The sequence below is a fragment of the Humulus lupulus genome, chromosome X, assembly GCF_963169125.1.
Source record: "Humulus lupulus chromosome X, drHumLupu1.1, whole genome shotgun sequence".
NCBI lineage: Eukaryota > Viridiplantae > Streptophyta > Magnoliopsida > Rosales > Cannabaceae > Humulus > Humulus lupulus.
This window is the reverse complement of record NC_084802.1, coordinates 132960863-132988220: the sequence shown is the minus strand read 5'-3', so window position 1 is coordinate 132988220 and position 27358 is coordinate 132960863. Positions and strand designations below refer to the sequence as shown.

General features: G+C 35.1%; 4 protein-coding genes across 4 annotated transcripts; 3 read left to right on the top strand and 1 right to left on the bottom strand.

The window, feature by feature from the left end:
* Positions 1 to 9287: 9287 nt before the first annotated feature.
* LOC133806286 (uncharacterized) lies at positions 9288 to 11027 on the bottom strand. The gene is made up of 2 exons (XM_062244405.1): positions 10286 to 11027; positions 9288 to 10084 (listed from the first exon to the last, which is right to left on the bottom strand). Exons 1-2 carry the CDS (start codon positions 11025 to 11027, stop codon positions 9288 to 9290), a joined length of 1539 nt encoding a protein of 512 aa, XP_062100389.1.
* A 9609-nt stretch (positions 11028 to 20636) lies between these two features.
* Positions 20637 to 23008, top strand: LOC133804990 (plastidic glucose transporter 4-like). The gene is made up of 3 exons (XM_062243090.1): positions 20637 to 20875; positions 22293 to 22386; positions 22541 to 23008. Exons 1-3 carry the CDS (start codon positions 20871 to 20873, stop codon positions 22709 to 22711), a joined length of 270 nt encoding a protein of 89 aa, XP_062099074.1. The 5' UTR covers positions 20637 to 20870; the 3' UTR covers positions 22712 to 23008.
* A 217-nt stretch (positions 23009 to 23225) lies between these two features.
* Positions 23226 to 25244, top strand: LOC133806285 (putative polyol transporter 2). Its single transcript, XM_062244404.1, has 6 exons — positions 23226 to 23378; positions 23469 to 23542; positions 24270 to 24358; positions 24512 to 24626; positions 24872 to 24936; positions 24968 to 25244. Exons 2-6 carry the CDS (start codon positions 23492 to 23494, stop codon positions 25242 to 25244), a joined length of 597 nt encoding a protein of 198 aa, XP_062100388.1. The 5' UTR covers positions 23226 to 23378; positions 23469 to 23491.
* Positions 25245 to 26296: 1052 nt separating this feature from the next.
* On the top strand, positions 26297 to 26919 carry LOC133806284 (uncharacterized). Its single transcript, XM_062244403.1, has 2 exons — positions 26297 to 26596; positions 26662 to 26919. The coding sequence occupies exons 1-2, from the start codon at positions 26297 to 26299 to the stop codon at positions 26917 to 26919; spliced, it is 558 nt and encodes a 185-aa protein (XP_062100387.1).
* Positions 26920 to 27358: the final 439 nt, after the last annotated feature.

Below are 27358 nucleotides of genomic sequence, written 5' to 3'. Positions count from 1 at the left end.
TCGAATCAGAAGCTTGTCGAAGAAACTGTTCCTCGTGGAGAAGGTATAAGGCTGAGCGAGGGAGGATCTGTTTGAAGCGGCGAAGACGATCCTCTGGAGTGTAACCGGTAGACGAGCCTGGTGAGGAATCGCTATTCAAGGGAGTCTCGATTGTTTGCGGGGCGGATGATTCGGAGTCCGTATGATTGTCACCTCCCCTATAGTCAGAGCGATTCATCTACAAAAATAAAAAATGGGGAGGTGAGTAACCATACAGAAAAAATTCATCAAAAATAAGAGTTATTTTTATACTTGGAAAATTTTGTCTAAGATATAAAAATATAACGCATATGGAAAAAATAATTTTAATGCTCAAAAGTGCCTAAAAAGTACTTAAAGTATTGAACTTATTAAACTTTGTAGAAGGAGGCATTTTTGGGATTTTCCTATAAGGCTAAGTTCCTTAGGCGTGTAAGTAACACAAGAGGTTGGTTATGCATTTGGAAGGAAAGAGGCCAAGGTCTAAGGAATTAGATGTGGTCCGATCGGACCACATTTTAGGCTCAAAGGAATGGTTCTATACCTCCGATCGGATGCTTAGATCCACTAAGTGGGCATGACCACAAGGGTGTACAGGCCAAGGGAGTTTGAAGACAGTCCGATCGGACCGTATGCTTATTATAGGGGATAACTTAGCATTCGGTCGAATGCCATGAAGGGTTGGATACTCATGACCAAAAGAGGCGTTCAGAGCCCATGGGTCAGAGAGCCGTGCATCCACGCGAGCCCAGAACAAAATGCAATTGGTCCGATCGGACACATTCCAGCCAGGAGACGTCCTGCCTCACCATCGCACGAACCTCAAACGAAGTCCCCAGGACGTCCGATCGGGCGTAGCGTGCCCGAGGAGAAGGTGTGCACCCAGGTTCTGAGAGTTCGCCTGGTGTGCCTCGTGCCTCCAAAGCTTCTAGCCAGCAGCAACAAGTCAGGTTCGATCGGGCATAGGTGTCTAGGGAGGTTCGAAATTAGCTATTAAAAATTTGGGCACTTAAAAGCAAAGGGAGGAGCGTGTGGTCCGATCGGACCACACACTTATCTGAAGCTTTTCAAGGTCCGATCGGAGGTGGTTATCTCACCTCATTCAGAAGAGACACACGCCTCAAGCTCGACCATACTTCATCATCCCCGATCGAGCATGGGCTCACGATGAAGACAAAGTGTGGTTCGATCGGACCACACGCTTATGCCCAGAATTTCTGGGCGAAACTAAGTAAAAAATGGTCACTAAATGGCATACTTTGCCTACCCCGAATCCGAACCAAATAGACAGCCCTAAAAATCCCTAGCCTCAAACACATTCCATCATTTACACAAACAAAAAACAAGATCAAAACATGAAAATGAAAGGTTTTCTTCATGTTCTTAAAAACCCATTACACTATCAAAACCCTCAAAACCCATATTCATGTTTATGTCAAAATATCAAAAATGTCTTGAAATTCCTATGAAATCAAGACAACAAGCAAACACATTGAACAAAACATTTTCAAGAACTTCAAGAACATTCAAGGCACAAGCATATTCGGCCATGGCATCTTTTTTAGAATTTCTGAAAAAAAAAATGTAGAAATCTAAGAGGCATGGAGAAGGAGGCTTACCCAAGGTTGGAGAACTTTGAGTTTGCTTGGAGGATGCTTGAAGATGAAGAGCTCTCTTTGAAGCTTGTGAAATCGGCAAGATGGGGAATCCTTGAGAGGGTTTCGGCCAAGAGAGAATATGGAGGGTTTTTGAGAGTGATTTTTGTATATGTGAAGAAGAGAGTGTAGAGTGGGGATATTTAAAGGGAAAAAAGTGGGTTTTTCATTTACTTTTGGACTTTTGGTATTCTGGGATTATTTTTCCTCCACGATCATGGGTGGATTTTTGCAATGATCGTGGGTCTGCTGCATGAAGATGAACAGTTATTATTTTTTATAATGACGTCAGCCGGAGAAAAAGTTTATTACGTGAATGAATCATATAATAAACTTGGGGGGCAAATGTTATCCCAAAAATTTGAAAAGAATGACGTGGCAATAAAATTGACACATGGCATGACTCAGCGAGGTGATCTAGCTTAATAATGGCCCAATATGTCACTTAAGGAATTGGACAGATAGCCAAGCCAAATACGCTCGATCGAAGAGAATATTTGGACTGGGGGTTGCTTGGCTCAGACCTCAGTTTGAAGACCCTTGTAACAAAATTGGAGCCAAGTCCAAGAATTTGAAGGGGAGGATTGAAGTTTGGTTCAAAGTATAAAAGCAATAGGTCCGATCGGACCTAAGCTTAGGGGACCTCTTGTTAAGCTTGGCTCGAATGAGTTCAAAGAGAATGACCAAGGCTCAAGTTTTACTCAAGGGGAAGGCCACATAGTGACCGATCGGGTATGATGTGGAAGAGTTGCACTTGGGCTTGAATGAGGTGAGGAGGAAAAGTATACCTCGGACCACTTTGGTTCGAGGAGAAGGAAGTGATGTCCGATCGGACATGATGCGTATGAGGTACCTTGGACCATTTTGGTCCAAGGAGAGGACTATGTTCGATCGAGCATACTCATAAGAGGTACCTTGGACCATTTTGGTCCAAGGAGAAGTAGATGGTGGCTCGGACCACCTTGGTCCGAGGAGAAAAGTCCAATGCCCGATCGAGTATTGGTTAAACAAAGAAGGCTCGGACCATTTTGGTCCGAGGAGAGGAGTCGTGCCCGATCGGAGGTACCCATAGGAGAGCTACCTTGGGTCATTTGGATCCAAGGTGATGATATATAAAAGAAGGCTCAGACCGTGTTGGTCCGAGGAGAAGAAGAATGTGTCCGATCGGACATGGTGCTTTTGGAGTACCTTGGACCATTTTGGTCCAAGGAGATGTAGACGGTGGCTCGGACCACCTTGATCCGAAGAGAAAGGACCAAGGTCCGATCGGACCTTGTTTGAACGAAGGAGGCTCGGACCATTTAGGTCCGAGGAGAGGGGCATTGTGCCCGATCGCACAAGACGCCTGAAAGAGTGCTTTGGACCATTTTGGTCCGAGGAGATGCTAGGAAGAAGATGGCTCGGACCACCTTGATCCGAGGAGCAAAATGCAAGGTCCGATCGGACCTTGATTGAAGGAGTCAAATAGGGTGGTTTGAACCACCTTAAGCCAAAGAAGACAACCATTGTGTCCGATCGGACACAATGAAGGAGTATACCTCGAATGTGCCCGAGGTAAGAAGCAAAGTAAGTACCCTCGGACGACCTTAGTCCGAGGAGAGCCAAATGTACCTGACCTTTGGTCCGATGAGAGCCATGCACATACCACCTTTGACCTACGTAAAGCTTAAAGAGTAGTCAACATGCATGAGAAACTACGTCAAACTGCCCGAAACTACTTCAGTGAGAATTGGTCCAAGCATCCGGGAATCACTCAATCCTCACTTGAATTTAGGGATCAGTTATATTTTGAATGTTTATTTTGTAATACAAATATTAGGTAAATAATGGAATATCCCTATCTAAAGGGGATATCAGTTGAGAATCCCAGGTCTATAAATAGAGACTTGGGAGGATCGTAAAGGGACTTTTGGCAAAATCAAGAGTGAACTTGTGTTCTAGAGAGAGAAAGTGTTTTCCCTGAGAGAACCCCTTTTTGTATTCTGAAATATTTCACACTGAAGAAACTCAGTTGACACGGTTCATCTGATCTTGAGTGTGATTACATAATAAAATCTCTAAGTGGATTAGGCTATTACCGATCATCGGGGCTGAACCACTATAAAATCTCGTGTTATTTACTTTCATTGATAAAAACTGTCTGTTGTCGTTTATAATTCTCTTGAAGGTTTGTCGTAGTTGACGTTCTTATGTCGTTGGCTAAATTTACAGTCAACAATATATATACTAACATTTGATATATATAACGTATTAATTTTCTAACATTATAACATAACATTTATTATAAGTCTACTATATTTGACATTTCTAACTATATAATATATATTATTATACACATATTTCACTTATATGTATTAATCTTCTAATATTATAACATAACATTTATTATAAGTCTACTATATTTGACATTTCTAACTATATAATATATATTATTATATACATATTTAACTTTACATTGTTATGAAAATCAAACATGTAAATACAAGGTTGTTGATGACATGATGGATGATTACAATGTATCAATTTCGTATCAAAAGGCATGGCGAGGGAAAGATAAGGCATTAGAACTATCAAGAGGAAGACCAGATGAGTCGTACCAAATTCTACCTTCATTCTTATTCATGCTACAACAAAAAAATCCACGTAATAATTACAAATATATAAAAAAAAGTGGTTCATTTTTTATGTTAATTGTTTATATATTAATAAACTACCAAAATGTATCCTTTTAATACAGGTACAATAACTGACCTTGTTACGGATAGTGAAAATAGATTCAAATATCTATTTTTTGCAATTGGCATCTCTATTGAAAATTGGCAGAATTGTACACCTATTGTTATTGTAGATGGGATGTTCTTAAAATCAATGTATGGTGGGACTTTGTTATCAGCAAGTTTACAAAATGCAAATAGAAAGATATTCCCCCTAGCATTTGCAATAGTCGATTCCGAAAGTGATGCCTCATGGGAATGGTTCATGCGTAAATTGAAAGAATCTTATGTTGAGCGTGAAGGACAATGCATAATTTCTGATAGGCATGAGAGTATCCAAAAAGCAACATTGAAAGTATATCTAGGAATTATGCATGGTTATTGTTGTTACCACCTACTACAAAACATCAAGAAAAAATAAAAAAGGGTGGTGAAGAGCTCAAAAATGCATTAGAAAGTGCTAGTAAGGCTTATAATATGGATGAGTTTGAAAGATACATGTGTGATCTCGACAGAGTAGATGGTAGAATAAGATCATATCTGGCAAATGAAGTTGGCTTTGAGAAATGGACAAGAATTTTTAGCCCAAACAAACGATTTTCAACATTAACATCTAATATTACAGAATCAATAAATTCTGCACTCAAAAGGGAATTATCAGTATCACTTTTGGTGGAGTCCATTAGATGCCTGGTTCAAAAATGACATTGGGCAACCAAACACCTGGCATCATCAACATTCACACATCTATCATTTGAAGCAGAAGAATCATTGAAGGACAATCGAGAATGGTCATGCAAACTAAAGGTAACAAACTTTGTGATTATATTTTATTTATTTGTTTAATGATAAATATTACTAATTATTTTTTATTTTTTAAAAGGTTGAAACATCGAACATTGTTGTTTACACAGTTTATGATTCAAAAAAATCATATATCGAAGACTTGGAAAACAAAACTTGTACCAATTCCAATATGATGAAATGACATGTTCACATGCAATGGCAGTCATTGGAAGAAGAAATCTAGATTGTTATGATTACTGCTCATATTATTAAACGAAACAATCATATATCACAGCATATAAGGGTTCCTCTTGGTGACATGTCAACATGAGAAGTACCATCAGATATTTTAGCAATTGATGTACTACCACCTGCCACTAAACGACCTCCAGGTAGACCAAGGAAACAACAATATCGAGGTACCCATGAGAAAAAAGATTAATATAAATGTGGGCGGTGTCTGGAAAAAGGCCACAACTGGAAAACATGCAAAAATCCACCTATCATGCATTCTAGGAATATGAAGAGAAAGTAAAGTTATACTTTCATTATTTTGTATTTTAATTCTATTTACATTCAATTTTGAGGTTTTCAGTTGACGATTTGAACGATGCATTAAAAAATGGTTTCGTATTTGATTAAATTAATCTTTGATAGATAATGTTTAAAATTAAAATTTATTATTTGATAATTGAAATAAAGTGTCATATTACTACCACATGGTATATAATAAAAATGAGAACTATATATAATGAAACATATATGAAATTCCGTTTTTTATGATTACCAACTTAATTATTCAAATTAAATAATTAATTATTGAATTGTTACAGAAATGTTTAAACAGACACAAAGACTGTTTGAACAAAAACCAGATATATTTAAACAGTTTGTGACCAGAAGATAAAAACGAACATAAGGAAAAGAACACACGAATTTTTACGTGGTATCAGCAATCTTTGCAAATTGCTACTAGTCCACGAGGCCACGCCCAGAGAATGAAATTTATTAGAAGAATATCTAAACGATTACAAAACCAAATTGACTTATACAAATAAAGACTCACTCTTGAATTTGTCGCAACTGTTGTAATCTAAACTCCTAATCAAATTTCTGAAGTGCTAAGATCTTGAACTCCCTTCAAATCATAACACTTGCACTTTTCCTCCCGAAAAGTGACTCACGAACAAGACTTCTCCTGAAGCTTGATGACCAATGTCCAAGTGTGTTCAACCTGCACAATTAACACAAAGAAAACAATACAGAAGTACACTGTAATAAACCACTAAGAACTTGCTGGACTCAAGTTCTTCACATAATAAAAAGTCTCTCTAAAACTTGAAAATATTTGGAAAATAATACACCAAGCGAGATAATCAAAAACCAACGACCTAAGGATGTGTAGAGTCCAAGAACTTTACTTAGCTAGTTAGATAGTAGTATTATAGTATTTATAGTATTATCTTTATGACTGTGGATTTTTGGTTCAGACCGGGAATTATTTGGACACTCATAGTAGTACTTGTAGATTTTCTAAGTTTAACCTATAGTTTAAGAATATTAATGTTAACCTAAGGTTTGATTAATATGGCTGATATTAAGGATAATATTTATTATACTATAAGGTTTAGATAAGAACCAATAGGATTTTAAGCACATGTTATGTATGGGTGATTAAGGATTAAGTATTTTGAGGATTAAATTTAATCAGGGTAAAGTTTGAATGCTCTAAGGTCAGACAACTGCTTTGAATACGTTTGAGGGCTTAGTCAAGGCTGTTTACTCATTTTGAATTAAGCTAAAAATGTGTAATTTCGTGTTTAAATAATCAGCGAATGTCGATATATCGCAGCTATAGGGGGCGATATATCGCAGCACGTAGATACGGAAAACACGAAACGATGCACGTTTGCCTCGGGCATATTGGTCCAGGTGATATATCGCCTATAGGGGGCAATATATCGCCTCCTTCAGCATAATTTGAATGTTTTTGAATTTGTTTTCCATTCAGCCATTCAACCTCTTGATAAGTCCAGCTCCTTTTTGAACGAGTCTTCAGCCTCTGCTGAACGATTATTCAAATTATTTTCACCTAAAAAGCCATTATTTTTATTCAAGTTAAATTAAGATCCTTTCATTCCTAAACTCTATAAATAGGACCTAGTACCCAGCCATTATTCACCTTTTACTCTAAGTTCAGAGGCTGCAAGTTGCTAGGTGAGTGTGAGAGTGTGAACACTTGGGTGGGGAAATCATAAGCTTGATCATCATAAGCTTATCAAACACTTGGGGAAGTAAGGTCTCATAGTATTTCGGTTCGAGGCTTAGATTGGTCTACAAGTCTTCAAGGTATTTCTACACCTTAGTTCATTGGTATTATCTTATTTTAAGTTCTCATAGTCTTCTACTCAGCCTCTAACCTTAATCTTTATTTTGGTTAGGAAATCTAAGTTCTTAAGCAAAAAGGTTTTGGTAAGTATTTTTCTCAATGGTTTAGTCCTTCCATTCCTTTCATTTCTCTTCTTCTCTATACTCACTCTTTTTCAAATGGTTCTTAGGAGTGTTCCAAAGTCCCACCTCTGTCCTCTTATCCCGGTATTTTGGTAAGGAAAATAGGATAGAATCTATATGTTATATGCTTATGTTATCTTATGTTTCTTATGTTATGATAAGTGTTATGATATGTATGTTTGTAGGCTTGGGCATATGACCCATATGACTAACAAGACCCAAATAGATTATGGGCATATGACCTACTTAGCTAGTAGGACCCCACTAATCTAATGGGCATATAACTTGTTTAGTCTATGGGACCCCAAGTAATAATGGCCATTATAGTATGTGTATGATATAAGTGTTATATTATGTTTTTATGTTTCTTATGAAATTTATGTATATGAACTATGTGGTAGATTTTCCTTGCTGGGCATTAAGCTCATTCCTTTTTGTTTATATGTGCAGGAAAATAGCTATAGTGGCGGGAATGATTCATGGATGCTTGGGAGAATGTGTATCGGTGATGAATGGATTCAAGGAGTCGAGAGTTCGATTTTCGAGGATGTAATCTTGTTTTTATGGTTTTACATGTATTTTTTCCGCACTTGCTATGTAACTCATTTTTATTTTAAATTATGTTTTGTTTTTAAAACAATGGGATCCCATATCCTACTTGACATTTTATGTAAGTAACTCTTATTTTTACAAGTTTCCTAATAAAGTTATGGTATTTTCACAATGTAAGTTTTATTAAGGATTAGTATGTTTAGTTTTCGTTAATGGTCCAAAAGTCTAGAGTAGTTGGGTCATTACAGGATGATTATATACTTTTTTAGAATCCCTTTAGGTCGTGGAAAACAAATCAGAAAATAATCAGCCAATAAATGGAAATTCTTCCAAAACAGGAAAGTCAGAATCTATTCAAACAGACTGGCAATCCGTTCAAACAGATTCATTGAACCTGGACAGATTTTAAACTCAGTTTCCTTAAATAAATAAGGAAACAATATATATATTATCACTGCAAGCTGTACACGATTTCTGGGCAAAATAAATCAGATCAAAAAATAAAATAAATACCAATAATTTCCATTTCAAGAAAAGATATTCTTTTATAGGAAATTATATATTTATTTTATTATCATATATATATATAATAATCTGATTATAAAAAGACACATTTCAACAAAATAGGAAACTACCCATTTTCAAAATTTTACCACTCAATATTACAAAACAAGAAACTACCCATTTCAAAAATACTCCTTTAATTAATTTTGTCTATATTGTCAAATAAGCCAATAAAGGATTTTACAATCTCCCCCTTTGGCAATTTGATAGACAAAATTAATTCAAAAACCTACAACACAAATGTTAGTGATAAGTAAAGAGAAAGAACTCCCCCTGAAAACATGCATTAACTTATAACAAACATGTAAAGAAACTAGACTTAACTCCCCCTCAAAATAAGAAGGTCCAAAGTTAAACAAAACAACAAACAAGCAGGTTTTGGAAAGTATATACTCTCCCCCTTTGTGTCTTTCAAAGAAGCCAAAGAACAATAAACCATAAAACAAAAGAGAGTGTCAAAGTTTAATGGACAAAGACAAAAATAAAACTAAACAACTGGATCTTTGGACAGAGATTGAACAGCCTCCAACACAGAACGTTGCAGCCCTTCAATTGACATCACTCGAGCAGCCAAAGAATCAACAGAGGCTCGAACAGCGGCTATTTCTGTTGCAACAAGTTCAGAATCTGTGGCAACAAAGGAGGGCGCATGAGGAATGTCATCCGAGGCAAACTTCAGAGATTGGGGTTTGACTTTCTTGGTTGATGGAACAACAGTGGCTTCAGAAGGAGGAACAGAGGCCTTGTAGGAAGCAGCAGTAGTGGGTGCCACCAAGTCTTCTTGATCACGTTGGAGATCTTTTTTCTGCATTCTCAACACTTTATAAATAACTTGAGGAAAAGGAAGATTCAAGTTTTTCCTATTACCTTTGCGAAACCCAATGATTTGATCATGAATAACCAAAGCCAAATTTATATCAAGACCGGTCCCCACCTTGTACAAAAATGAAGCCATATCAAAAGAGATAGTGGCGGTGTGAGAAGTGGGCTTCCAATTCTTTGTGGCAAACTTATGGAGGACAGCATAAGTGTAGGTGAGATTTGAGACCGAGATGACTGTATTAGATGGCCATACCATTTTTTGCCCTATCAATTCAGTGATAACCATGTCCTTGTCAAGAGAGGCAACATCATCATCATCCTCGACATCAAGGGGAAGATGCAAAGCAAGGGCAATGTCTTGAGGAGAAAAAGAGAACCAATGGCCCCTAACAAACACTTTATTATACAGAGAAGATTTAGGTTCAATAATTTCATTAGTAAGATTGGCATAGAATTCCTTGACTATTCTATCCACAAAACCAGTAAATTTGACCAAAGAACCTGTCCATTTTCGATCTTGAAGCATTGTTAGCACACCATAAGGTCGATGATCACTCAAGACATAATTTCTCTCAATGATAAATTTCCTTTGAGCATAGAGAACCATATCACGAGCATTATCATTATAACAAAAAGTTGAAGAATAAGGTTTGAAATTTACACCTGAACGTTTTGGAGAAGGTGTAGGATCAGAAATAGGTCTCTTCCCTTTAGCTTTGGATGACAAAGGAGTTGCAATTGGGTCTGAGTCAGATTCGGCTTCTTGTTCAGAGGGGACAATGTCTTCTTTTTCTGGCTCATCAGACTCAGCCTCTGATTCTGCATTGTCAGGAACCGTTTCATCAGATAAGGTGGTATCATGGGTTGTTTTAGATTCAGACTTTTCTTCCTTAGGGTCAGATTCGGAGGAAGACAGAGATGGGGGATGAGCCTTCAATCCTTTCTTGGCAGCAGTCAAGGGGGAAGAAGACGTGTCCAGCCCCAATTTCCTTTTGGGAGTTACAGAATTTTTCTTGGACTGGCTCGGCTTCAAGGGCAATTTGAGCAACCCAGCAGCAGCAGCTTTGGAAGAAGATGAAACAGATTTTGATTTTGCCCTAACCGCCAGAGAAGAATCAATCAGAAGAGGAGATGGGTCTTTGGCTCGAGAGGGCACCACCACTTCAGATGGTGGTGCAACATCGACAATATCAGCTGAGATATCTGGAAACACCATGGGGTGTTCTTGAGAGGGGGAGAATACCTTCTTGCGCGCCTTGGATTTGCAAGTCTTTCCAACAAACGAGGCAGGTGCTGGAACAGATGGAGCCGTCGTTGACACAGATGGAGGTGGCGATGGAGAGGGCACCTTCCTGGATTGAGAAGCAGGAGTCCTCTTAGAGGAAGCACCACGAGTTCTCACCATTTTTTCTTCTCTGAAAAACAGAAAGCACTTACAAAAAAAAATGAGAGAATAAAAATAGAAGAAGAAGAAGTGACTTGGAGAGATCGTGGGTGAGAAGAAAAAGGGTAATGGCAAGCTTTTTAAACACAACACTTACCCAATTTGGACACCCACGGCAAAAAGAGGTTTCCCTTTTTTTTTATTAAAAAATTGTTTTAATTAAACAAGAAAAGGAAATAATCTTGAAGACACACGATCTACATAAAACCTTACCCTTTTTTTTTATGTTATAAAAGGAAATAGATATAAAATGACAATCCAAAAAAGGTAACCAAAAAAAAATACCCCACACGATCTTCTTATTGACCTTTTCCCCCCCTTTTTTTTTATTAACAATTCTAAACAAGGTACAAGACAATAAAGATACAAATCATGGTATTCCAAATTGAGAAAGATGACAAAAATAAATTCCTTGGAGACAAAGAATATATTAAATCACACAAAATAAATGCATAATTTCACAAAATTTCCACAATGATTCGGTCCACCATGAATTTCCTTGTCAAATTTTTTATTTTATTATTATTATTTTATTTTCATTTTTTTATATATAAAAACTCAACCCAAAAAAAAATCTGCTTTGATCAATGTGAGTCATCCTGATAAGAATAAAATCAAGCAAATGAAAATAAGTGTTAGTGTATACCATGGATAAGAACACTTGTGAAAACAAAAAAATAGAAAGAATATTCGAGATAAATAAACCACAATTCAGTCACAAGCACATATTCTTAAGTGAATCAATCAACATGTATGAGACTTACACACATTTTTTTTTAATTTTTATAAACTGTGTACAACTTTTTTTTTATTGCATTGTTTCAAGCATAAGTGTGTGACAGTGTAAGCAAGAGAACATTGCCCAATGACAAATAAGTCTTTTTCGAAATTAAAAATAATTGTAACCTATGAAGACCCTGTCACACTATACCAGTGGTAGCCCTTTTCTATGGTAGCGTATCCTCTTCATAACTCTGAATTACAAAGTTCCAACTTACTCAAAAGACGGCTTTCACACACTGATGTAGGTAGCTCTATTCTTTCATAGGAGCTTGAAACAATGCTGCACAAAAGGAAGCTCAAACATTAAACATTGATTAATTTACTCGAATATGCCTAGGAGGAATTGATTAAATTTCTCTCAAGAATATACAACCAAATGTTCATAAACACAAGTCATATTATCCAGCTTGACACACAACAAAATTTTCAAATTGATTGACAATTTTCTTAACCTTAAATAACACACATTTGATCAAGCGGATAACACCATAACAAGACAATTTAAAGAGAACAAACCCCCAAAGATTTTTGGAGGAAATCAAAGCGAACCGAATCAAGAGCTTTAGTGAAAATATCAGCAATTTGTTTATGTGTTTCAATATATTCCAAGACAAGAACTTTATTTTCAACTAATTCTCTTATGAAATGATGACAAATATCAATATGTTAAGTACGGGAATGTTGCACAGGATTTTTTAAAATATTAATTGCACTTGTATTATCACAAAAAATAGTTAAAGTGTCAAGATCAAACCCATAATCCATCATCATTTGCTTCATCCACAAAAGTTGTGCACAACAACTTCCTGTTACAATGTATTCAGCCTCAGCTGTTGAGAGAGAAATAGAATTCTGTTTCTTGCTGTGCCAAGAGACTAGATTATTTCTCAAGAAGAAACATCCTCCACTAGTGCTTTTTCTGTCATCAGTGTTACCTGCCCAATCAGCATCACTAAAACACACTAGATTAGGGTTAGTTTCTTTTGAATACCAAATACCATAATTAGCAGTCCCATGAACATATCGAATGATTCTTTTGACAGCTGTAACATGAGACTCCATGGGATTTCCTTGGTACCTGGCACACACACCAACACTATAACTTAAATCAGGTCGACTAGCAGTGAGATAAAGAGACTACCAATCATGCTCCTATACAGTATAGGATCAACTTTTACACCATTTTCATCTTTGGATAGCTTCACAGTCGTTCCCATTGGTGTTTTGGCAATCTTTGAACTTTCAAGTCCAAACTTTTTGACCAGGTTCTTAGCATATTTGCTTTGAGAAACAAATGTGCCTTCATCTAACTGTTTGACTAGCAAACCTAAGAAATAAGTCAATTCTCCCACCATGCTCATTTCAAATTCCTCTTTCATTTGTTTCACAAATACCTGCACCTCATTGTCAGAAGTAGATCCAAATACAATATCATCAACATAAATATGAGCAATGATTATGTTGGATTTAATATTTTTGATAAACAAAGTTTTATCTACTCCACCCCTTTTGTATCCATGAGAAACAAGAAATTGAGTGAGTCTCTCATACCAAGCCCGAGGGGCTTGTTTCAAACCGTAAAGAGCTTTCTCCAACTTGTACACATGATCAGGTGCATGGGGATCTTCAAACCCTTTAGGTTGTTCAACATATACTTCCTCATTCAAGTTCCCATTGAGAAATGCAAATTTGACATCCATTTGGAACAACCTGAAACCAATCAAACAAGCAATAGACAATAATAATCTAATTGATTCAAGTCTTGCAACAGGTGCAAATGTTTCATCAAAGTCTATTCCTTCCACTTGTGTGTACCCTTGTGCCACTAATCTTGCTTTATTTCGCACAATTGTACCAAATTCATCAGATTTATTCTTGAAAATCCATTTTGTACCAATAATATTGGTATTTAAAGGTCTTGGCACAAGAATCCACACTTTGTTTCTAAAAAATTGTTCTAATTCCTCCTGCATAGCTTTAATCCAATTTTCATCAGTTAAAGCTTCTTTCACATTTTTAGGCTCAAATAGAGATAAGAAACAAACAAATTGAACAACATTACTAAACCTTCTTCGTGTTACCATACTGTCTTTTGGATTTCCAAGTATTAAATCTGCTGGATGATTTAACTTAACTCTGGTTGATGGCTCCTTTTCGACTTCATCCAAAATAATATCTGGAAATTTCTTTTCTGTCTGTCCAGAATCTGTTTCATCGGATTCGCGATCTGTTTGAACAGATGGACCAGACGTTGCAACAGTAGTATCACTGACACAAGCTTCTTCGTGTTTTTCAGTAGGTTCTTCAATAAACCTTTCAATTTCTTCCTTAGTAGAAAACTCAGAAAAATCCCTGGTATCATCAATAACAACGTTAGCCGACTCCATTACAGTTTGGGTTCTCATGTTATACACACGATAAGCCCTACTGTTAGTGGAGTATCAAATAAAAACACCTTCATCACTCTTAGCATCAAATTTACCAAGATTTTCTCTATCTCTCAAAATGTAACAAACACATCCAAAAACATGAAAGTAAGCCACACTTGGTTTCTTACCTTTCCAAATTTCATAAGATGTTTTAGATGTACCAGGACGAAGAAAAACACGATTTATGATATAGCAAGCAGTGTTAATTGCTTCTACCCATAACCGTTTGGTCAATTTTTTGTTGTTTAGCATCACTCTAGCCATTTCTTGAAGAGTGCGGTTTTTCCTTTCTACAACTCCATTCTATTGAGGAGTTTTGGGAGCTGAAAACTCATGAGAGATACCTGCACACTTACAAAAATCATCATAGACAGAATTCTCAAATTCTTTACCAAGATCACTTCTTGTACGAACAATTTTTCCAATGGTGCAATCTTTTTCAACTTTTAATTTTAAGCAAAGAGTTTTAAAGGCATCAAAAGTGTCAGATTTTTCTTTCAAGAAATCCACCCAAGTATATCTAGAAAAATCATCCACACAAACAAAAATATACCTTTTCCCATTTAAACTCTCGATTTGAATTGGATCCATAAGATCCATGTGAAGCAATTCTAAAACTTACGAAGTGTTTATGTCAGAAACACTTTTATGTGTAATTTTTAATTGCTTACCAAGTTAACAACTCTTGCACTTACCATCAGATTCTTTACCTAGCTTAGGTAAACCACGAACACTCCCTGCATGTGACAATTTTTTTAAGGTTTTGAAATTTATGTGACCAAGTTTAGCATGCCACATATCAGTGTTATTACTCACAACAGATTGACACATAATAGATGGCAGAAGAGTGTAGCAATTGTCATTAGATCTATAACCTTCAAGAACATTCTCACCATTCTTGTTTAAAACAAAACAATTCTCTTTATCAAAGTTAACAGTATAACCTTGATCACAAATTTGACTTATGCTTAGAAGATTAGCTTTAAGACCTTCCACAAGTAACACTCTTTTGATTCTAGGCAACCCTTCAAAGTTAAGAGTGCCCATACCAAGGACATTACCTTCAATTCCATTGCCAAAAGTAACAGATCCACAATGCATAGGTTTTATGTCTGTAAGAATAGACTTATCACCTGTCATATGTCTTGAACAACCACTGTCAAAATACCAAAAATATGAAGAAGCAGATCTATCATATTCACTAGTAAAACCAGCAAAACAATTATTCTTTTTGATCCATATTTTCTTTGATTCAACATTTTCCTTTTTTACTCTTTTGAAATTATCAAAATAATTGAATTTTTCAAAATATTCATTTCTGGCAAAATTCATAAGAGTAAAACACTTAGGATGAATATGACCCTTCCTACCACAAAAATGACAGATTGGAATGAATTTTTCGAACTTACCATTGGATTTACCTGTTGACTGTGTCCTTTCTATTGGAACAATCCGAGTACCGGATACAATAGATTTCAGTGAGGATGACACAGGAACATCAGACGATAGCATCCCAGCCGAGAGAAAGACAGTTTTCTTTGATTTTTGAGAACTTGAAGCACCAAGTCCCACATGACTTCTTTGACCTGAATTATGTATATTCTCAAAAACAGTTGAACCAGGGTTAAGCATTCTAACATTTTTCTCAAGAGTATCCAAATCTTTAGACAACTTATTAATTTCGACATTTTTTGAAATTATTTCTTTTTCAAAATTTTCATTTAAATCAGTAAGTTGTTTAATTTCAAAGGATAAATCTTTATTTTTGCTTACCAATGACTGATTTTCAGAACACACTTTTACCCATGATTGATACATCTTTTTGTAAGATTCACTCAAGGACTCATCATTCAATTCAGATTCATCACTATCAGAATTTTCTTCATCTTTTGAAACATTATTCAAGCAAACAATTTTTTCATTTTCAGATTTAGAAACAGGTAAAATAGAAGTGAGAGCGACATTACCTTCCTCATCTTCACTACTTTCAGAGTCATTATCACTCCAAGTAGCAATCATACCTTTTTTTTTCTTTTTCAAAGTGTTTGCACACTCAGACTGGATGTGACCAAATCCCTCACATTCCCTGCACTGAATACCCTTTTTATTAGTTTGAAAAGGTTTAAGAAAAGAAGGATTACCTTTTGACATCTTGCCATTGAATTTCTTGTTTCCTATCTTATTCATATATTTTCGAAAATTCTTTGCAAGCATTTCCATTTCATTATCACCATCTTCATCATCTGAGACTTCCTTTTCAGTGCTCTTGAAAGCTATGGTTTTCTCCTTTTCTTTGGAAGTACTTGGCTTGTCTTTTTGACGAATCTTTTTATTTAACTCAAAGGTACGAAGTGACCCCATCAATTCTTCTACCTTCATAGTACTGAAGTTTTTTGCCTCTTCCATAGCAGTGAGCTTAACATTGAACCTGTCAGGAAGAACTCGAACGATTTTTCTAACAAGAACAGAATCATCAAGTTTCTCACCAAGTGCAAAATACTTATTAGAAATATCAAATAATCTCTCATAAAATTCAGATAGTGTTTCAGAATCAGACATTCTGAGGTCATCAAACCTAGTTTGTAACATAATAAATCTAGACCTTTTAACATCTACAGTTCCTTCAAACTGAGTTTGAAGAATTGTCCAAGCATCTTTAGCCGAGACACATGTGGAAACAAGTTTTATAAAACTTTCTCCAACACCATTAAATATGGCGTGAAGAGCTTTATTATTATAGTTGGATAATTTTTCTTCTTCTGTATCCCAAATAAGTTCAGATTTTACAATTGTGCTTTCATCTTCACCTTTTTCAGTAGGAGGTGACCATCCAGACAAAATTGCTCTCCATGCTTTCTCATCTTGAGCTTTTATGAAAGCTCTCATCCTAACTTTCCAATATGGATAGTTTGAGTCATTTAGCAATGGAGGTCGAGACACCGAACTACCTTCTGCAAAGAAAGACATTTCTCACAAAACAAATCAAACGGAAAATAACCACAAGATCTCACTAAGAGTTTAGTGAACCGCTCTGATACCATTTGAAATTCCGTTTTTTATGATTACCAACTTAATTATTCAAATTAAATAATTAATTGTTGAATTGTTACAGAAATGTTTAAACAGACACAAAGACTGTTTGAACAGAAACCAGATATGTTTAAACAGTTTGTGACCAGAAGATAAAAACGAACATAAGGTAAAGAACACACGAATTTTTACGTGGTATCAGCAATCTTTGCAGATTGCTACTAGTCCACGAGGCCACGCCCAGAGAATGAAATTTATTAGAAGAATATCTAAACGATTACAAAACCAAATTGACTTATACAAATAAAGACTCACTCTTGAATTTGTCGCAACTGTTGTAATCTAAACTCCTAATCAAATTTCTGAAGTGCTAAGATCTTGAACTCCCTTCAAATCATAACACTTGCACTTTTCCTCCCGAAAAGTGACTCACGAACAAGACTTCTCCTGAAGCTTGATGACCAATGTCCAAGTGTGTTCAACCTGCACAATTAACACAAAGAAAACAATACAGAAGTACACTGTAATAAACCACTAAGAACTTGCTGGACTCAAGTTCTTCACATAATAAAAAGTCTCTCTAAAACTTGAAAATATTTGGAAAATAATACACCAAGAGAGATAATCAAAAACCAACGACCTAAGGATGATTATATACTTTTTAGAATCCCTTTAGGTCGTGGAAAACAAATCAGAAACCAATCAGCCAATAAATGGAAAGTCTTCCAAAACAGGATAGTCAGAATCTGTTCAAACAGACTGGCAATCCGTTCAAACAGATTCATTGAACCTGGATAGATTTTAAACTCATTTTTCTTAAATAAATAAGGAAACAATATATACATTATCACTGCAAGCTATACACAATTTTTGGGCAAAATAAATCAGATCAAAAAATAAAATAAATACCAAAATTTCCATTTCAAAAAACGATATTCTTTTATAGGAAATTATATATTTATTTTATTATCATATATATAATAATCTGATTATAAAAAGACACTTTTCAACAAAATAAGAAACTACCCATTTCGAAAATACTCCTTTAATTAATTTTGTCTATATTATCAAATAAGCCAATAAAGAATTTTACAATGTAAATACAATCAAGTATAAAACATGACTACCAAAGAAAATCAAACCCATTAAATATGAATTTGTCACAAAATGATTACACCAATAGTTACTATAATACCTCATTGTTTATGTCATTTTATAAATGAAACATATTTATATAACACTACTACAAAACTGTACTTAGATGACACACATGAGACGACGGTTTTAGTAGACCTGTCTTCTTATGTTAAAAATAAACATATGACGACTGACTCTCTAGAACCGTCATGCCATGCACAACAAAACTTACATTAGACAACAGTTCTTAGAAGAATGCCGTCACGTGTTTATTTTTAACACAATTAGACAGTTCTACTTAGACTGTTGTCTTATGTGCGTCGTCTTATTATTATTATTATTATTTAAGGCTTATTGAGATTTTTTTCCCCCGAACTATTACCGATCCAAATCGTGCTCCCCGAATTTTTGAACTGGTTAAAAATTCCCCCTTAATTATTCACGTTACTGAAATGTGGGACTTCCTTCCAATTTCGCTAATGGAATGGTGATGTGGTAGTTTGGTGGCCGATGTGGTATTGCCACGTCAATGCTTCATTTATAATATAAATAATAAATAGTATTCTTGCCCCCGAACTATTACCATTACTAAATTGTGCCCCCTGATTTTTAAAAATTTACAATTAAACAATCTTTTGAATATTAAAAAAAATGAAAAAATCATTAAAATTAAAAAAAAAATTGATGGTGACAAAAAATTGGCTTGGGTGTTGGGCATGCGTCAGAATGAGGGTAGTGACATCGTCGACAGACTGGGCTCATGCGGGTCCCTTGCGACATTCAACTTTGGTGTCGCCTATATCGCTTTAAGTTTTTATTTTGTATGATTTAATTTTAAAAAAATGATTTTTTAGTTTAATGTTTTTAATATTTTCTTTTAAATATTCAAAATATTGTTTTAATTTTAAATTTTAGAATTCGATGGGCATAATTTGGTAACTGTAATAGTTTAGGGGGTAAAAGCCTATCTATTTTTTAAATTATACAAGTAGCAATCTACATCAGCACTCCAGTGTCGCCATATCACTATTATGTTAGCAAAATTGGACGGAAGTCCCTCATTTCAATAACATGAATAGTTCAGGGGGAATTTTTAACAGGCCGAAAAATTCAGGAGGCACGATTTGGTAGTCGTAATAGTCCGGAAAAAAATCCTAATAAGCCTTTTTTTAAAAGGGTATTAATATATTTAATATTATTGGATCACATATATATTTTAATATTTATAAAAAATATTGTCTAGACATATCTATTAATACTTTAATTAGTTGTTAAATTTTTATATATAATATTATACTTTTAATTAATTATATTATATTAATAATACTTAAAACTTAAATCAAATATTCAAAATATCCTTTTAATTTTAAATTTTAGAATTCGATGGGCATAATTTGGTAACTGTAATAGTTTGGGGGGTAAAAGCCTATCTATTTTTTAAATTATACAAGTAGCAATCTACATCAGCACTCCAGTGTCGCCATATCACTATTCTGTTAGCAAAATTGGACGAAAGTCCCTCATTTCAATAACATGAATAGTTCAGGGGGAATTTTTAACAGGCCAAAAAATTCAGGAGGCACGATTTGGTAGTCGTAATAGTCCGGAAAAAAATCCTAATAAGCCTTTTTTTAAAAGGGTATTAATATATTTAATATTATTGGATCACATATATATTTTAATATTTATAAAAAATATTGTCTTGACATATCTATTAATACTTTAATTAGTTGTTAAATTTTTATATATAATAGTATACTTTTAATTAATTATATTATATTAATAATACTTAAAACTTAATTCAAATAAAATCATGCATATGTCTAATATTAAGATATATTACTCATGCATATGTTTCTTATTTTTTTTAAACTAAAAATAATTTATATAAAAAAAAATTTAATCCACTTGTAAAAAAAAGATTATTCCTTAAAAAAGAAAAAAAAAATGTTTGCATGTTTAATATGTGATATAATTTTTTTTTTTAAAAGTAATGAGTCATATACACGAAATTAATAAAACAAAACAATAAGAGACTCACTCAAAATAGCCCTCAATTGTCAAAAATAGCCCCAAATGAAATTTAACAAAACAAGAAAAATCCCTAATCTTTTAATTCTACCAGTTGGCTTCTCTTGAACTCACTCAAAATAGCCTCAATCGTTTTTCTCTCACGCTCACCAGATCACCCGCTCACTCGCTCGATCTATTCTCTCTCACACTCAGCCCTCTCGATTCGTTCTCTCACTCAGCCTCTGCAAGAACTCAGATCTCGTCTCTCTCCATAACGTCGAGCTGCTCTCTTTCACACTCAGCCTCGGCAAGAACCAGGCGACCCCCCTGTCGACGCAAGAACTAGGCGACCCCCCCGTCGACGCAAGAACCAGGCCACCCTGGGGTAAACTAAGCAGACCTCCAATTGTTTATGAGGTAATTTTTTTTTAGATTCAATTTAATATGGAGAAAATACTTTAAATATAGTCACTGTATTTTTTTGTGTTGGAATTATTTTTAATTAAGAGAATCACTCTGCAACCAAGAGTTTTATGTGTACATAAAGGATTGAAGTGCTGGTTTTTGTTGAGTTTTAAAGTACTTGTTTGAAGAGTTGTTGTTCTTAATTCTTTCATGTGCATACCAGTTGTTTGTTTCATTGTTTGTACTGAGTTTGAGTGCATAAATGTTTATTATTGGTGCTAAGGTGTCATTACAGGATCTTGATATTGTGTAGGAATTATTTTTGGGTGTTCAAGGTGTCATTACAGCTAAGAGTTGTCTTGACAACACCAAGATTGATTTTTTTCTTCACTGTTTTGGAACAAATGTTTTTTTTCAAAAATTCAGAGCAAAGGGATCAAAGCTGATACAATAAGAGAGACAATCTTGTTCTTTTTGGATTTTAAGGCATTTGCTAGAGGAAAAGTGAGAGGGAGAGGGGAGATAAAGAAATGAAGTCTCCATTTTAATCCTCCAAATTAATCTTTCCTATGATAGGATGGAAGAAGGATTGGATGGATGGAGAGTTTTGGAAGGATGTGAAGTATGATGGAAGGAGATGGATATCGGGATAAGAGTAGAAGAGATGGATGGCAAGTATATATATAAACTTACTACATTACCTATTATAAAATAGATATTAATTTTTTAGAATAATTTTGTAATTTACATTTTTTGTTTTGTTCTCTCATCCTCCCATTTTTTGAGGGATTGATTTTGGAGGATTAGGAGGGAGACCTCATCCCTCCATCTCTCATCTCCCTCCCACTTTCCCTCTTGCCAAACAATTGATTTTGCTCGCCTTCTACCCTTCTCTCCTACCATCTCCATCCTTTCAAAAACCGATTGATGGGGAATGTGGCCTGGTCAAGTGACAGTTCATTATGATCTGAATGAACATAAAGCTTTATCTTTCTATTGTAAAAGTCTGCAAAGTGTTCAGTGAAGTAAATCGATTATGAGAACCTTTTTGGATTTGAAATAAAATGAAAATAATTTTGTGAACCACATAATACTAATTTAAAGCTTAAAAATAGTGTCAAATGGTATTTTTTGAAGTCACATCCCTCAAATGGATTAGACTAACTCTTCTGTCTTCTGTGAGTCTACACCCAAGAGAATATACTAGAGGAATTTCATCAAACATGTTAATAGACACTGCTTTGAAGGGAATATATCAAAAAAAAAAATTATCAAACATATTCAAAGTAATATCTATGGTGTTTACCACCAATATTGACAATAAACAAACTATTATTTATTATTCTCTTCCATGGGCGCATAGTTTGTTTAATTATTTTCCGTTTTTATTAGAATTTTAGCATACTTATTACTTGATTATGAATATCAGGTGGAGGACAATGTTTGGAATTTCAGCTATACCCTCTATTCTACTGGCAGTTGGAATGTGTTTCTCTCCAGAAAGTCCTCGATGGCTTTTTCAGGTTTTTCTCTCAGAAGTTCTTTTCTGATGCTAGTGGAGTTGTTAATGGCTTTGATGGGTTCCTTAAGTTGTTGATAAGTACATATCATTTGTATTAGTTGTTCATTTAATGAATATATATATATGTATATATATTATATTTTTTCCTTTGGCAGCAAGGGAAGATTCCTCAAGCTGAAAAGGCTATCAAAACATTAAATGGAAAGGAGAGAGTTGCTGAGGTTATCCGAGATTTATCAACTGGAAGCCAAGGCTCGACTGAACCTGACGTAGGCTGGTTTGATCTGTTTAGTACCCGTTATTGGAAAGGTAGAAACATAAGTTGATTGAATTCTTTTGTCAAATATTGTGAAGAGATGAATATGTGCTTTAGATAATAAGATGATTTGTCAAGTTCATAATTCTTGAAGACCAAAACTAGAGTAATTCCCATTGATTGACGGGGCACATATTGTACAAATTTTCAAAGTTCCATCAAAGTTGCCACCACATTCTGTGTTTGTTGAACATTGTTGCATTGCAATTAATTTCGTGGTCACGACTGAAAAATTTCAAGTTCTTCTGGTAGTAAATATTTTGATACTTTAAGAAAAGTAAAATCTCAATATAATGTGAAACTGGGTTTGAATCAACATAAATATACTAGGAAGAAAAGGTTGCAAGGCAATAAGTAAGGAAATATAACTTTCAATAAAGAAACCATTATTACATAAATTGATCTCCATCTTGCATTCTGCTACCAGAATATGATTGCATATATAGGCTGAAGAGAGACTAAGCTGAGAATTAATGTTGTTAATCTTTTTCCTTTCTTTCTTTTTCCATGACAACTATTTCTTGTTGCAGTTGTTAGCGTTGGTGCAGCACTTTTCTTGTTTCAACAGTTGGCTGGGATCAATGCTGTTGTATACTATTCAACTTCTGTATTCCGTAGTGTGGGGATTGCCTCTGATGTTGCAGCAAGTGCTCTTGTTGGAGCCGCAAATGTCTTTGGTTAGTTTCTGTGTCTTTTGTACTTGGTTTTCTAAATTCTGGTTTCACTTTGCATCATGCCATAAAGACTTCCAACTGATTCTCTTTCAGGCACAGCTGTTGCATCATCCTTGATGGATAGACAAGGAAGAAAGAGTCTTCTAATCACAAGCTTTGGTGGAATGGTACTGTGTTTTTTCCCCATGAACATTTATTTGTATATAGATATACGTATTTATACTTTCATCAACTGATGTAAAAAAATTATCTTTTCTTGTATTCCACTATATTCAAGAATATAGTGATAAGCTTTGTATATGTTAAAGGGTTGTTAAAGCTCTGTTTTTCTGTTAAGAATTTAATTGTAGGATTTTTTTAAGTTGTTGCTAGGTTAGTTACATTAGGGATGAATCTGTATTTAAGAACTAAGATTGAAAGGAGACTCAAACAGAAAGTAGACAATTTTCTTGTTTAGGGAGAGGAAGCTTCTAGAACTAATCCAATATGTACTTGGGATTGCTTAGTCTTGCTCTCTTGATCCAATATTAGACTAGTGCACTGACAAGAGTCTAATCATGTAGCTTGTGAACTTGGACACTGAATCTACATAGATTATAAAGAGAAGAAAATTCTATTTTACTACCAATCAACGACTAATGAATTTATGTAGTAATCAAGAGTAAAGTTTGTACCTATCCAATAAGGCAGTGCTTGAATTAGACATGTATTGATGGTACTACTTTCACCTGTTGATGTGTTCCCAATTACATAAAATATGTTTTGACAGAAGTGTGATATCTCTGAAACCTTGCAAGTAGTGTGTGGGATGTTCTGTTTTCGAGTCTTTCAATGTGAAACTTTCTCAGTTTATGGTATTATTAAAACTAATAACGCTCTTGCTGACTTGTTTAGGCTGCCTCTATGATGCTGCTTTCTCTGTCCTTTACTTGGAAGGTTCTGGCACCATATTCTAGCCCCCTTGCTGTTCTTGGGACTGTTCTGTAAGTTTTTACTTTTCATGGCAGCCTTTGAAAAGCTTTTTTTCCTTCAAAAATAAATATAATGTAGTAGTACTCTGACTCAGAGAGTCCCTTCACATAGTGACCATTTTATCACCGTGAATTCCTGAACTTGGCCTTTTGTTTCATTAATAGCTATGTCTTGTCATTTTCACTTGGTGCTAGTTCTGTGCCTGCTCTTCTTCTACCAGAGATATTTGCTTCAAGAATCAGAGCAAAAGCAGTTGCTTTGTCATTAGGAATGCATTGGGTGAGTGACTTTTTGTTCTGTTTTTTATGTTATGCACCAGTGTTTTCGTACCTATATAATCAAATTTCTTTGAACTTGTGTACTTTCCACTTGATGAATAATTCAGAGAATGCTTTCCTTAGCTGTACTATATTCAAGGCAAGGGAAAAAAATGAAATATTTATAGATAAAAAGAAAATAATGCCTAAAAGGTGAACTATTATTTTTCTTATCATATAGTTTTGAGACAATACATACTGCTTTAGTTTCGTGCTGAAACAATGGCATTGTGTATTGGCAGCACTGCCTTTCTTCCTACAAGTCAAATGAAGTGAAGGAAAATTTCTTACATTTATTTTCAGTACTCTTGAGGAGTACCTAGAGGGTGATGATGAGCAAGCTGATGTTGATTCCATCGATGAGCAGACTAATGGTGCTTCCATGGATGTTGACCACGAGGAGGAGGATAATAATAAAGAGAACGCGGAAGATAAAAAGAAAACACATAAGCGGACACGAGGCATAGTGCGAATGACGAAGATCATAGCAGATAAAATTAAAGGAATCAAACGCCATTTGAGGTTCAATAGCAGGGGCAATCAATCGGGACCCCAAACAGAGAGCTTCAATGTTATTTAGGAATGCAAGCCAAAAGTATGGTGCCAATTAACATTGACAATTGGCGCAAAGTTCCTAAATCTATATTGGACAGCTTATGGAAGGATGTCAATGTAAGACATTTTACTATGTTTTGAAATAAATTGATGAGTTTTATATTTTCTTTTGCTTACAAAGTTTCTTAAACTATTTGCAGCTAGCTTTCCACCTAGATGAGAATATGCGAAAAAATATTATTGGCTCAGTGGGTAATAAGTGGAGACAATTCAAATGTAATTTGAACAAGAAGTTTATAGTCCCTTACCTTAATGACCCATCTCTTTTGGAAGCAAACCCTCGTGGTCTCGATAAACCTCCACCAAGCTATCATATAGAAGAAACACATTGGAAAGAATTCGTCAAGAGAAGGACATCCAAAGAGTTTCAAGATTTTAGAAAATTACAACAAGAAAGGCGTAATCATTTACAATACCCTCATAGGACTTCACGCCATAGCTATACTGAATTGGAAGCTGATTTAGTAAGTACATATATAGAACGTATTATGCCTGATTTTATGTTTTCTTCATTTGATGTTAAAATTGACCTAATTTTATTACATGCAGCAAGCTAAGTGGGGCACAACAGAGTAAATAGATCGATCTATACTCTGGAAGGAGGCCAGAAAAGATTCTTCTGGCAACTATGTCACCGAGCGTGACAAGGTCAAGGGAGAGGCCATCGTAAGTTGTAAAATGTTAAATGACTTTTGGTAATTGTTTTATATTTTAGTAACAAACATATAATTGATTAAATTTTGTATAGGAAGACACGCTTGAGCAAAGAAAAGAGGGAAAACTGATTGAAATCGGAACAAATGACATCCTAACACAAGTGTTAGGTACTGCTGAGCACCCCGGTCGAGTTCGAGGCCAGAGTTGAGGTGTCACACAAAGAGACTACTTTCATAAGCCTGATGGGGGGGGGGGGGGGGGGGGGGGGGTCTAAGAGGCTTGCAGAAAAAACAAATTGAGTTCGAACGACAATCCAACATACGACATAGGGAAGAGATTGAAAAGTTGAAAGAATCATTCATGTCCAAGCTTGAAGAATTATCAACCAAGATGGCACATATGCAAGCTAACTTTGATAGTCATTCTAGCTTTGGCAGCCATTCTAGAGTCAATACAATAGAAGTTGAGGCCCCAATTGACACTGCTCCAGAAGTTGAGGCACCGATGGACACTACTCCAGATGTTGAGGCACCAATTGACACTACTCCAGAAGTTGAGGTACTAATGGACCCTACTCCAGGAGTTGAGGCACCTGTTGACACTGGTACTTTGTATGAGACACCTACACCTTCACCTTCTATTCATCCTGAGCCACTAAAGGTAAATTCTCTTATATTTTTTAAGAAATGATTATTTAACTTATACTAACTATAACATCATTGCAGAAAGATGTTAAGTGCAAATTATACATTGAGCAAGGTGGTGATGTTGTGGCTCTTGGACGGGTGGTGGCTACCAAAGGCAATGTACATGGAAAAAGTTTAGCACCTGGTAACTATCGCGTGGTTGTTGATAGATGTCTAGATGGGAGTGCAAAACTACCTGTCTCAGTTGGGGATGAGATGACTCTTGTGGTTCATGCGGTCAACAGTTATGTTGCTTGGTCATCGCATCTGATCATTACTTATGACATGAACAGGTAACTTTTAGTGTGCTGTAAAAAATTTCATCTTGAAAGATCCATAAATGTTTAATTTCATGGAGAGAGAGGGAGTAAATTGTGTAATAGATGGGGATTTTGACAAAGAAATATATGGTGTGGTACTGGTGAGGAGCCATGTGCCAAAGGAATTGACATAGCATACTTAATTAGTCTCTTAAATTATATATTTACATTATTGGTTTTGGTTGAAATACAACCTATAAATTGCAAGTGCTGCTGTAGACAGATAATAAAATAGTGTGTTAGAAACTTCTCTTTTGCGATATTTTCAAAATGTCTTTCTCATTATGCCTCCCATGTACAACCATATATGTTCACACTCCTAAATTCTTACATTTTTTAATACATTTGTTCTCACTTACTACAACTAAAAGAATTATAGCCCTCCATGAAGAATATTATATATATAAATTTATACA